Source organism: Papaver somniferum, chromosome 11 (assembly GCF_003573695.1).
Source record: "Papaver somniferum cultivar HN1 chromosome 11, ASM357369v1, whole genome shotgun sequence".
NCBI lineage: Eukaryota > Viridiplantae > Streptophyta > Magnoliopsida > Ranunculales > Papaveraceae > Papaver > Papaver somniferum.
In genome coordinates, this window is record NC_039368.1 from 32194137 (window position 1) to 32206436 (window position 12300).

General features: G+C 35.4%; 1 protein-coding gene across 2 annotated transcripts; it reads right to left on the reverse strand.

The window, feature by feature from the left end:
- Window positions 1–304: 304 nt before the first annotated feature.
- LOC113323201 (glucan endo-1,3-beta-glucosidase 4-like) lies at window positions 305–4681 on the reverse strand. 2 transcript variants are annotated; one of them, XM_026571478.1, is made up of 6 exons: window positions 4476–4679; window positions 4177–4244; window positions 2975–3090; window positions 948–2198; window positions 827–854; window positions 305–728 (listed from the first exon to the last, which is right to left on the reverse strand). In XM_026571478.1, exons 3-6 carry the CDS (start codon window positions 3039–3041, stop codon window positions 587–589), a joined length of 1488 nt encoding a protein of 495 aa, XP_026427263.1. In that variant the 5' UTR covers window positions 3042–3090; window positions 4177–4244; window positions 4476–4679; the 3' UTR covers window positions 305–586. The 2 variants fall into 2 exon arrangements, with proteins under 2 accessions (XP_026427263.1, XP_026427262.1); XM_026571477.1 differs by having other exon boundaries at window positions 324–728; window positions 2975–3093; window positions 4476–4681.
- Between the last annotated feature and the right edge of the window lie 7619 nt (window positions 4682–12300).

Below are 12300 nucleotides of genomic sequence, written 5' to 3' on the forward strand. Positions count from 1 at the left end.
GAACTGGGTTTACAAACGGACTTGAAACCCAACACAAGTTGAATTTTTCAATCATTTTCAATAGAAAAACAGTACAATGAAAAGTGATCGAATCCTTTGATGAAATATAAATTTGTTACCGGGAAATGAACAGATCAACTCCCGGCTGAGTGCAGTGCCATGCTTCCGGGGGGATTTACATTACACACTCCTTCCTGTCCAGTCTTGTAAATAAAATTAGAGTCCCTGAACGAGCCTTTTGACTGTTCTGTATAGGTTCAACTATGACACACTGGTAACTGTCAGGCTGATCAGTAAGCAGCAGTTCCACAATCCCAACAGGCTTTTCTCTAAATTGATTACTTAAAAGTCATTCTTGAATTACAGATGAGATCCATCTTTCACAGATTGTACATGATCTAACTACAAAGCACATTAATACAAAACATTGAAGAATAGACAACTACAACAACAACAACAAAAAACTAACATTCAACCATAGTTGACTGTCCTGAATATCATGGCGCTCCGGAACTCTTTACAACACTGCATCTCCAGAGCACTACCCTAACGGTCTGAGCAGGTACAAAATTGGTTTGGTTTCTCATCATAGTTGGATAATTGCAAGAAGTACTGTCAAAACCATATAGGTTATTCCAGAAAATTGCAGTTTAAGACCACTTTTACCGGGAATAAAAGGTCCAGGTGCTGCAGGAGGCATGAATGGGCTGCTTGAATTTGATCTAGAACTGTTTCAACAAAGATCAAATTGTTACTATAAATAAATAATGATTCAAGTCTGACAAATAGCAAAATAATTTCAAAGGTAAGTTCAAGTAATTCTCACCTTCCCATGAATATGCACGAACCATGGCCTGCACAAATTAAAAGTTTATGTTATAATTAAAGGATTCATGAACAAATCAGGAACTTATTCATTTACATGTGAAGAGCTTGAATGAACTTACTTGGATCAACACTGGTAGTAGTGGCAGTACCACCAAAGTCGCAGGTCCCACCAGCACTCTGCATTCTATGGTAATAATCATTGTAGGCATAGGAAGAATGGCTCTGGATATTGTTTGGTTGAAAACACGGTTGCCCTGCTTGAAGAGCACTACAATTTGCCGATCCTTGACCACACGCCCAATCAAGACCAGACTTCAATGCACTAGAATCTGCATCTGGCTTAGCCACACAGAATAATCCACTCCCTGATGAATCGCCCGTAAGGTCTGAAGTACTCATGGGCAGAGAATAAACCATTGTGCCGTTTGGAAAGAACATGCCCCAATTCTTCTCAGAAATGGGTCCTGGGCGCTTATCTTCATCGAATAGCTCATAGATGTACGTACTGATAGGTGTCGATGGCTGGCTAGGAGTTCCTGAATCATTCAATACCCGTCGAAAAAGGTTACCATTGTAAGTCTCTGCGTTCTGCACTGTCGCATCGCGTTCATTTGCACCACCAAGGGAGGGCCAACCTGTTTCAGTCACAACAATAGGAATCTCCGAAAAGTTCAGGGCTTCCATAGAGTAATAAGCAGCGTCAACCATGGCATCGAACATACTATTATAATGTAAAAGAGTGTTTGAATCCACGATCTGTTTGCTAGTAGGTATCGGTCGAAACAAAGCATAGTCAATAGGAAAAATCCCGTTTCCATTGATGTAGCCATAATAAGGGTAAGCGTTTAGCATGTAAAAAGACTTGGTGTTCTTCAAAAACTGGAGGAATTGGTACATTGTGGAGTTCCACGAGGAATTAAAGGTTGCAGTGGAAGGAGGGAAAGATTTAGGAATTATGTCCATGGATTGAGGACTTGAAACTTTGACCTGGAAATTGAGATTAGAAGCTACTAGAGCACGATGAATATTGTTCATGGCTGGAACCAAAATGGGAGCTGCATGCGGAATTGTACTGAGAACTTCACTACCAACAGCAATGGCTGTTATATTAATTCCTGGAATGTATGCAGCTACGTTCTTATTGACCCATGCTGCTGCCAGGGATGGGGTTTGTCCAATACCTAAGACCTCTTGATTAGTTACTCCTACCATGACTTGAATTCCAGTGTTTGCTAGGGCGTTTAACATATGACGATCAGCATCAAAAAGGCGAACATGGGTGATCTGGTAAGATTTAAGAATTGCTACCACATCCTCTGCAGGAGGCAAATTTGACATATCGGTGCCAATGTTTAGTCCGAAAAATGCACCTAAAGATTATATAAAAGATTTAAGTTCCTTGTTAGTAGTGCAGTAATATTAAGCTCATGCAAAGATAAAATAAACAAAGCGATGTAAAACAGGAAGAAGAATTCTTGGACGAAAAGAGCCCGAAAGTACCAGAAATACAAAAAGTATACCTAAACATAAACAGAAGAAAAGGCATACCCGTTGAACATCTCTTAAACATATTAATAACCAGCAACCAGTAAAAGGAGTTGGAAAAATGACCAACATTTAATACCTTAATCAGACCTAGAACAATATGAAAGGTAACAAATAATTTGACTTCAAGATGCTAGTATAATTCTTAAAGTGCATTGTATTGGGCGTACTGACTGGATTACTGACAAGGAGGTATGCAGTAAACAGAAAAAATCTTGTTTTACATTTCATCAGGTTTAGAATCTGGACCAGCAATTTACAACCTTCAAAGATTTTCAAGTACCGATTATTTGGAGCCATGCAGAAAGTACGAAAAAAAATCGGATGTAGGAGTATTTAGACTGAGAAATTTAGAGTAAAAGTGTATATATTTGCAAAGAAGGACAGGATCCACATTTGAATGCGTGGAATTTTAGGTCGGTCGTGGGGATTTGCCTACTGGTTCTGCCTTGTTCTTTTAGTCATTTACCAAGGGCAGATGATGGTTTGTTAAGAAACAAAGTTCAAATCAAAACAGTACCAGAATTTCTCTATAATACTCACCCTAGTCATCAAACAGCACAACCAAATAAGATTGACCATCATGTATTTAGACAATTACCTGATGCACTGGAAATCATACAAAATAGCAGCAGAACCAAATGATTTCGCCATTTTTCAGGCGACATCTGGATAAGGAGAATTCAACAGAAACCTTCAAGCTCTGGTTTGCCTTCCCTGCTATAACCAAACATTTTCAAAAAAGAGCAAATTAAAATGTGGTAGTAGTTCTCCATCAAAAAAAAATGGTAGTAGTGACAGGCAAACTAAACTGCGATACAGATGAGAAATTATGATATGAGAGATGCAAAACAACTTTTATAAGGTAGTGACATTCAAAAACAACACGGCTAATATGAATTCGGACCTAAGCGGATAATAGTACTACGTAACTCGAAGTATTGAACAGTGCGAAATCCCTTCATAACTAGATAGTACTAACGAGAATTCCAGAGCTGCACTCTTTTTCTCTATTTAGTGTCTAATACATACCGCACAAAGATGAAATCTCTTTTTAAGCTTTTTGTGTAAATCCCGTTATAATAAGAAAAGAATGCAGAACAATGCACATATACAGATTGACCTTGAAAATTTGATACCAAGGATTTTAAGAACTGTCAAACTCAAAAATGTAAGCAAGGTGTTTAGCATGTAAATCTTGAAGAATATGAAATACGAAGGCAATATGTCTACGAAGAGCAGAAGACTAAGCCTAATTCTTGACAAATCCCATGGGATTTATAGATGAGAGGGCCTCCATTTAACTTTCAACAGGGTCAATAACCATTATACATCCCTGTGTCTTTGAAGTACATCCTCGTGTCTTTGAAGGAGTAAACAAACATGGTACATGCCCAAAGAAAATGCAGACCAAAATCATGAAATTGTACAACATAAGCGAACAACTCAATTACAGACTGAATAAAACAAAGACAATGTCTACTGCTGAATGGTAGCTTGGGACATAAGCGTAGACACTTAAAAACCCTCAATTCCAGTTCAAATTTCCATTTCAGAATGCATCTGTTAGGCCCATTTCTGTTGTTATAGTGGCATTAACAGTTTTAAAAGCATTCTGACTTACATCCTACAGGTGGAAACTTCACTACGGCCATTAAAAACAAAGAGAAGAAAAAGTGAAGCTGCAAAAACCCAATCTACAAAAAAAGGAAAAACCCTAATCACACAATCCAGAGATGTTAAAACCACACAGACAAAATATCCATAAGAAGAAAACCAGAGAAAAGGGAGAAAAGTAAGTACCTGATCCAACTTCACCAGCTTAGAAGAAAAACCACTTCACTTCACTGAAGAACTCTTCCAAACAAAACCTGTAAACCAACCCACAACCCACTTTAATAAAGTTGAGTGTAGTCTAAGATGAAAAGTAAGTTAAACATTAGAAAAAGGAATCTTGGGAGATTTTAAAAATCCCACCAAACAACTCAGCTGTTTCACACTTTCTGAGGTAGATGAACAGCTAAAGACACTTCTTCAAGTACCATTTCCACTAAAACTGAAATAAATTGCTCAAATTTTTTGAAAAAAATAGATGCCCTTACCCCTTAAACTTGCTCTTCTAGAATCCTAAGTCCAACTCCAGATAAAAAATGGAAAAACTTTTGAAGTTTAGATACTTTTATTTAATGAAAGTAGAGCTGATATCTTTATTGAATATATGTATATTTAGTTGGCCCTTTTGTTTTCAATGGCGAAAGAAAAGAGACATCTTTTTCATGGCAGTGAAGAGTAAATGTAAGAGAAAATGGGCTCTAGTATATTCGTTAAAGCTGAAAAGAAGAGCTGGTAATTATCACAAAGTACTGTTTTTTTTATTGGGTGGTCGGCAAATGAGGAATCTAGAGGGTTTCTCTACAGCGATCAATGTGAGTCTTTTTAAATTTTTTCTGTTTCTCTCATCTAATAATAATAAATTTATGGGGTTATTCGAAAAAGTAATGGGAATGTTTTCAATCGAAAAGTCAATAATTTGTTCCAAGTTAGCAATGAGTGTGCAAGTCATGAGTGACTAGTTATCCGAAATTACTTGCTGTTTTTGGTCCTTTGGATTTGAAATTTGAAACGTTTTTGCATACAATAATTATGGGTGAACCCACCGAAGTTTAGGTGCTTGAGTTTTAACTTTGACCGTGTTTGACCAACTCTTTGTTGTTAGGAAAACCATTTATTTTTAATTACAAAAGCAAAAAGAAGAGAAAAAAAACCTACCATTTTTAGGGGCCACTCAAAAGGAATTAGGGGCCATTTTTATTATTCTCATCCATTGAAGAGTGTTAAGGGGTGTCTTGAAAATAGAAATTATCTATGTTATCCTTCACCTTTATTCTAAATCTAAACCTATATCCTTTAATTTCATATCCACCTCTTCTTTTTTTTCTACTCATCAACCTTTTTTCATGGTTTTAATTTTGAATGAAACCAAAGACGTCGATCAAACTAATTTTATGGTTGATTGTTTAAAATTAAAACCCAACATTCATTAACCTTAACGTTGAAACTTAGAACATCAAAAAAATTCGAGCTAAATAAACAAAATAAATAGAGGATAGTAGTTGTGATCCAAAATTAGGATTTGATTGCTTGAAATCAAAAATTTGATCGAAATTTTTTCTAAAATTTGCAGTACCAGGAATATAATCGGTAGATAACAATCAATTTATCTACCAGTGATGGTTGATGTACTTGGATTTACAGTAGTAGAAACATAATCGGTTGATAATAATCTATTTTACCTACTGATTGTGTTTCTGCTACTGCTTCAAATTTTCTGTACTAAAATTAAACACAATCGCTAGATAATGAACATAATTGACTACCGATTATGGCAGTACAAAAATTCAAAAACTGAAGGATTTTGGCAAAATCTCATTTCAGGGACAATACACATTCGGATGTTAAATTAACACAATTAACTACCGATTATGGTAGTACTAAAATTCGAAAACTGACTATATTCGGAGGTTAAAGTAACACCATTTACTATTGATTATGGTGGTACCAAAGTTCGAAAATTTTAGGATTTTGGCTAAATCTCATTTTGGGGCCAATATACATTCGGAAGTTAAATTAACTACCGATTATGGAAATACTAAAATTCGAAAACTGAATATATTCGGAGGTTAAAGTAACACCATTTACTACCGATTATGGTAGTACCAAAGTTCAAAAATTTCAAGATTTTGGCAAAATCTCGTTTTGGGAATTCACATTCGGAAGTTAAATTAACTACCGATTATGGTAGAACTAAAATTCGAAAACTGAATATATTCGGAGGTTAAAGTAACACCATTTACTACCGATTATGATAGTACCAAAGTTCGAAAATTATAGGATTTTGGAAAAATCTCATTTTGGGGCCGATATACATTCGGAAGTTAAATTTACACAATTTACTACCGATTATGTTAGCACCAAAATTCGGAAATGTAAGAAGAAAAAAAACTCAAATAATTCTCGTAGCACTAACTACTGAATTGCTATTTAACCTTCGATTATTGAAGGGCAATTTGGTCATTACGAAAAAAAAAGATAAGGGGTGAACTCAAATTAGGTTTGGGTGACCTTTTTTGTTTTTATTGTTGGTCCGTAATTCCTTTTGAGTGACCCCTAAAAATGCTAGCAAAAAAAACAACCTCTTACTGAGATGAGTAATACAAGAAGGGCGGAGAGTTAACCACATTCCAGAGGATTGGTTACAACAGCATGAGCTATTAGATGACGAGCCACATTGTTGGCCTCGTTTCTGACAAAATGAAACATGACTTAATCGAAGATATGTAATAGCTCCCTGTTTCTGCTGGTGGAGTTATGAACACACAATGGCTAATGATAATGACTATACTTGAGGGAATTTATGATGATTAACGAGTCCCGCTCAAGTATAATGTCCATGAGCCCCTTATTGATAGCCAACTCAACTGCTAATAAGGCTCCATGAGCCCAGGCTCTGCTGCAGATGTGAAATTAAGTATCTTATGTTGACAACCCTGTAAAGTAACATCATTATCTCTAGCAACTGCTTTGTAGGAAAATTCTTTAGGACCAACAACTTCATCTTTTAGTGGGAGGGGGTTCCTAGTGACCTTTTTTGGTTTGAAACAAGTCACTCTCGATTTAAATGACATCTGAATCAACAATATTTACTTCCATGTTGAACCAATATATGGCTTCCTGAATAATATTTTGTAAGCTGAGGTTATCATTATTGAACATTATATCGTTTCTAGCTTTCAAATAGCTCAAAGCAAACAAGCTCTCATCTTCAGGTTTTGAATAATCTTCATCTTCAAACAACCAACTTATAACAGAATCTTGAATAATAACATTTGGCGGTGCACTAGTTCTAAGTCTCAACGGAAAAGCAAAAAGCACAACTTGAGACACCTCGCAATCAAGAAATAATTGCTCAGATATCCCAATAGTATACATTGATGCAATATATTTACTGATATTTCCAGCCACAGCTAGTCCATTCTTCGGCAATATCCATGGAAACAAGTGGGTCTTAGGTGGAAGAGTCCTAACTTTCCAGAATTTCTTCCAAGGAAAATCATCACTATGAGAACTAGATAGTTGCTTATCTGACTTGGTTTTAAGTTCGGTCAACTCATGTTCAATTAATTGACTCCAAGGTATGACAAAGACCAATAAGTTTGAGATATATATTGACTCAACGACCTTTATCTGAATCATGTTCAAAAACGAAGGCTTTCTCGCCATATGGATGTAGCCTTGAACTTTCTATGCTCTCTGTTTTGAATTTTTTTACTAATGTGCATTCTAAGGGAAATGCTCATGAGTTTTCTTGTCCTCACACTCCATATAAAAATGGAGTTGCAGAGACTATGCATAAACACCTAATATGGGTATGACTCTTTTAATTCAATCTGGTACGCCTTTCACTTTCTAGGTTAAAGAAATAAATATTGTTAGATATCTCATTAATAAATTACCTACTGAATCTATTAAGTTTGTATCTTCATTTAAAGTTCTTTTTCATAAAAAACCTGCTTATGGTTTTCTTTTTTTAAGGTTTTTGGTTGCCCGTATTTTCCTTGGATCAAGCCATACACTACCGTTAAGCCGCCCTAGGGAAAAACAATATATGTAACATTGTATGTTTCTAGGATATAATATGTTTCACAAAGGTTATAGATGTTTTCACCCTACAATTGGTGGAGTATACATTTCTATACATATTTATTTGTCTCTTCATCCACTTCATCTTTTAAACCTTAAAAAAAAAAATTGTCTAGAAATGTGTGGCTTTAAGCAAGCACCAAGAGCCTGGTTCTCTAAATTGGTTGATGTAATGTTATCTCTTGGTTTTGTAACTTATCTAACAACTATTTGTTTTTTCAGAAACTTGATTAGAAACTTAATATAATGTTGGTATATATAAATGACATTCTAGTCACATGAAATGATTTTGGTTATATTTCTCAGTTTGTCACTGATTAGGGTAGTTATTTTACTGTCAAGGATCTTGGATCTTTGCCTTATATGCTTGGTATGGAGGTGAAGAATTTTTTTTCGGTCTCTCTTTCTTTTTCAGACTAGGTATATTCATGTTTTACTAAATATAACCTATAGTTGTATAAAGCTTGATTTTTCATCTGCAGGTTATTCCTGATGGTATTTTGCTTGATAATCCTTCTGAGTTCAGATCCCATATAGGTGCTTTGAATTATTTGACTTGAAGTAAACCCAAAATTTCAGTATACGTCCAAGCCTACTATTACATAGTTTATAACACCTAAAGGATTTTAAGATACGTTAAGAATATAATTCATCTTGGCATGTGCTTCAGCAAAGGTTCTCTAGTTCTTAATGGTGTCTCAGATGTTGACTTGGACTGGTGATATCAATGATAGAAAGTTCACTAGAGGGTTTTACATCTAATTTGGTTCCAATCCAGTTTCATGGTTTGCCAAGAAGCATGATATTGTCTTTATATCATCCACGAGATATGAATGTAGACTTTTGGTTATCGTTGCAGCTGAAATGGCGTGGATTTGGTTTTTTTTTCTTAGCAATGACTATCAGATATGGTGTTAAAACACCATATCTCTCTCTTAAAAAAAGTAGAGAGTAACTGATAATGTGCTTTGATAGTATGAGAAGCACTTTGTTACAAACTTTGACCAAAAAATTATGTTTGGTAAAAAAAATTCAAAGTGCTTTCGGGGAGAAGCATTTTCATTTTAGGCCTACTTTTAAAAGCTACCCAGCACTAGCTTTTAAAAGATGGAAAAGCAAAAGTTGTAGACTCACATACTTTGATATAATTGATTGGGATATTTTGACTTTGAGTCACATAAAAGTGACCAACTTTGCGTTTGGGTCATGCCAAAATTTTAATTAGAGTTTGGGTCACGAGACCATCGTTCACCGTCTTGACCGTTTGGAAAGTTAGTTAAATACTAAAATGACCAGAAAAAAAATTAAAGTTTGATTTATTTACTAACTAACCCATCAAATATTTCGTTTGACAGCTGTATGATTCCTAATAATTAACAAATGCACGGCTGAGATTTAAAACGTGTGTGGATAAAAGAAGTAACCAGATTCTCTTTTCCCACTTAACCAAAATCGAACTTTTAGTTCTAGGGTTTCACTTCTCTTTCCTGGTGTGATTGCAGAGGAGATTTTGCCTAAAATCTGAGAGTGTGTATCGTGTAATTGTGGAAATGGTTGATTTCAGTTAGTATTAGTTCTTATTATCGCCGATCTACAAGGATTTCGTGGTAAAAGTTGTGTTTCAGTTGAGGTAAGTACAAAAATTTCCCTAATCTCTTAATTTAATTTGGGGATTTTCGTTTATCTGCTTTTTAATGATACCTGTGAGTGTTATTCGTTGCAGAAATAGTAATTTAATGGGTCAATTTTGTTTTTCCTTTGTTTTATAGGGTTTTGTTCTGTTCTAGAATTTTTTTAGGTTTTCTTTTTGATTCCTTTTTTACTTTTGTCGAGTGGTGCTTTATGATAAAAATTGCTACAAGTGGGTGAGAGATATTGTGGTCCTAGTGATAGCTTAAAGTATATAATTGTATGAACAGTTTAGGAACTGTGATTATTGTCAATAGAAGTATTCTTACGTGTTTAGTCTTGGTAAAATCAAGTTGCAGTGGTTCTCACCTTCCATACTTAAAATATGTATGAAAAGGTATATACAGCCAAAACTGGAAGTATTCAATGATGATGTCCTTTTCAAAAATTTGTACTACTGGTTTGATAAGAAACAATCAACCATTTTTGGTTGGTACATATACAGTACATACTAGAATTAAATGTTTAATTAATTTTAGATGGTTGAATAATTTGTTATACCGAAATAGACAGGAGCAGCATTAGTACGTATTCTGGCGTGTTTAATCTGCTTATAGTTTACACCCTTATGCTAACTCATACACCCAAGTAGTTGTCCTTTTAGACTACTGTTCTAGCCGATTTTCATGTTTAGTTTGCGTACATTTATTGGAGTAATTTCTTGCAGACAACTGGGTATGTAAGGTTTTAATCTTGGTGGTTGTGTGTATTTAAATGCAGGTACAATGAATGATTTATTTAGATACTATCCCACTAAAGGTGGTTATGTTGTTGGAAAAAGTGCAAGGGCTGAGCATCCTGACATGGAGAAGATGCCTGACTATATACCTGAAGAAGACTTGGATTTTCTGCCCATTTTGGACCCAAAGAAAACTTCTACAAAGGCCATTCAAATTGAGTCAAGCACATCTGAAAGTCAAGCATCTACAGTTGTTGACCCTAATGAAGTGATCTCACAGCTAGATGATGAAGATATATTTGCATGTACGTACAATGAAAGCAACTCAGCAAATGAGACAGTAAATATAAATGAGTTTCCTGATGAACCCGATGAGAGTGATGATAAAGAACTTCTTTATGAACCTGAGATTGATTACGATGAAGAGATCAACCTCACTTGTCAGATTCAAGCAACACTAGAGTCAACTGAAGAATTCAAGGAATATGTTGTAGAAACTGACAACATAGATGGAGATCACAAGTTGTCTGAAGGTCAAGAATTTGTGGAGAAACTGTTTGTTGGACAATAATGGTTGAGTAAAGAACATTGTAGGGAGTATTTGAAGGATCTAGCACTTGACCTGAACCATTCCATTGTTCAAGTGAGAAACAAGAAAAAGCAGCAAGAATATAAATGTAAAGAAGAATGGATACATTTTTTAAGTTTAGTGGCTGAGGAATTGAAGGCACTTCCCAGGGCTTTGACTTTCATTAGAGACAGGCAAAAGGGTTTGATTGAAGGTGTTGCTGTAAATTTCAGTGATAGAAATCACTATCATAGGTACTGGTTTATACATCTTTACAAGAACTTTAAGAAGCTTCATCCTGGAAAGAACCTTGAGTTTATGACATGGCGAGCAACAAGGTCATTTAGTGAGGTAGGTCATAAAATTTGGATGGACAGACTCAAAGAGGCCAAGACATTTGCACCAGAGTGGTTTGACAGAGAACCAGTTAAGACATGGGCAAGAGCTTACTTTGATAGGTCATCAAAGTGTGAGCATGTGACATCAAATTTTTATGAAGCTTTTAATTCATGGATTCTTGATTTAAGGAAGCTTCCTGTATGTAAGTTAGTTCAGAAGTTTCATTTACTTATGATGAGAATTTTCTATGATAGAGAGCAAGTGGGTAAAAAAAAGCCTGATGATGAAGTGGTCCCTAGAGTGACACAAATTGTTAACAAGCACTTGTATTTCTGCCATGAATTCACCACACAACTTTCATATGTGAATATTTGGCAAGTTTTTGACACAAAGAAGGACATATCATGGGTGGTGAACCTGGAACAGCATACTTGCACCTGCAATTCATGGCAAGTATGTGGAATACCATGTGTGCATGTTATCTGTGCAAGTTTACGTGCAAGACCAGAGAGTTATAAGAAGTAAGTTACATTCTTGTTATAATTTTTTGTCATTTCAACTACTTAATTACACTTGGATATGTATGCTCTTACATTGTATGTACATTTGTTTGCAGGTATGTGCACTCTTACATGCATGTTGACACATACAGAGACTTGTATGCTCCTTCAATTGAACCTCTAAATCACCAATCTTTATGGGCCAAAGTAATCTTAACTTTCATTTCTTTGAATCTTACTGTATGATCACCTAGACTTGTAGTAACCTCTGACTTATGCAGAATTCAAGGGAGGTAAAGCCTCCTAAATGTGGTAGACCACCAGGTAGACCTAGATGCCTAAGAAGAAGGGACAGGGATGAAGGTGGCAATAGCAGAAAATACATGTGTAGGAGATGTTATGTGTATGGTCATAACATGAGCACTTGTAAAGGATCTTCAGATGAAGATCAA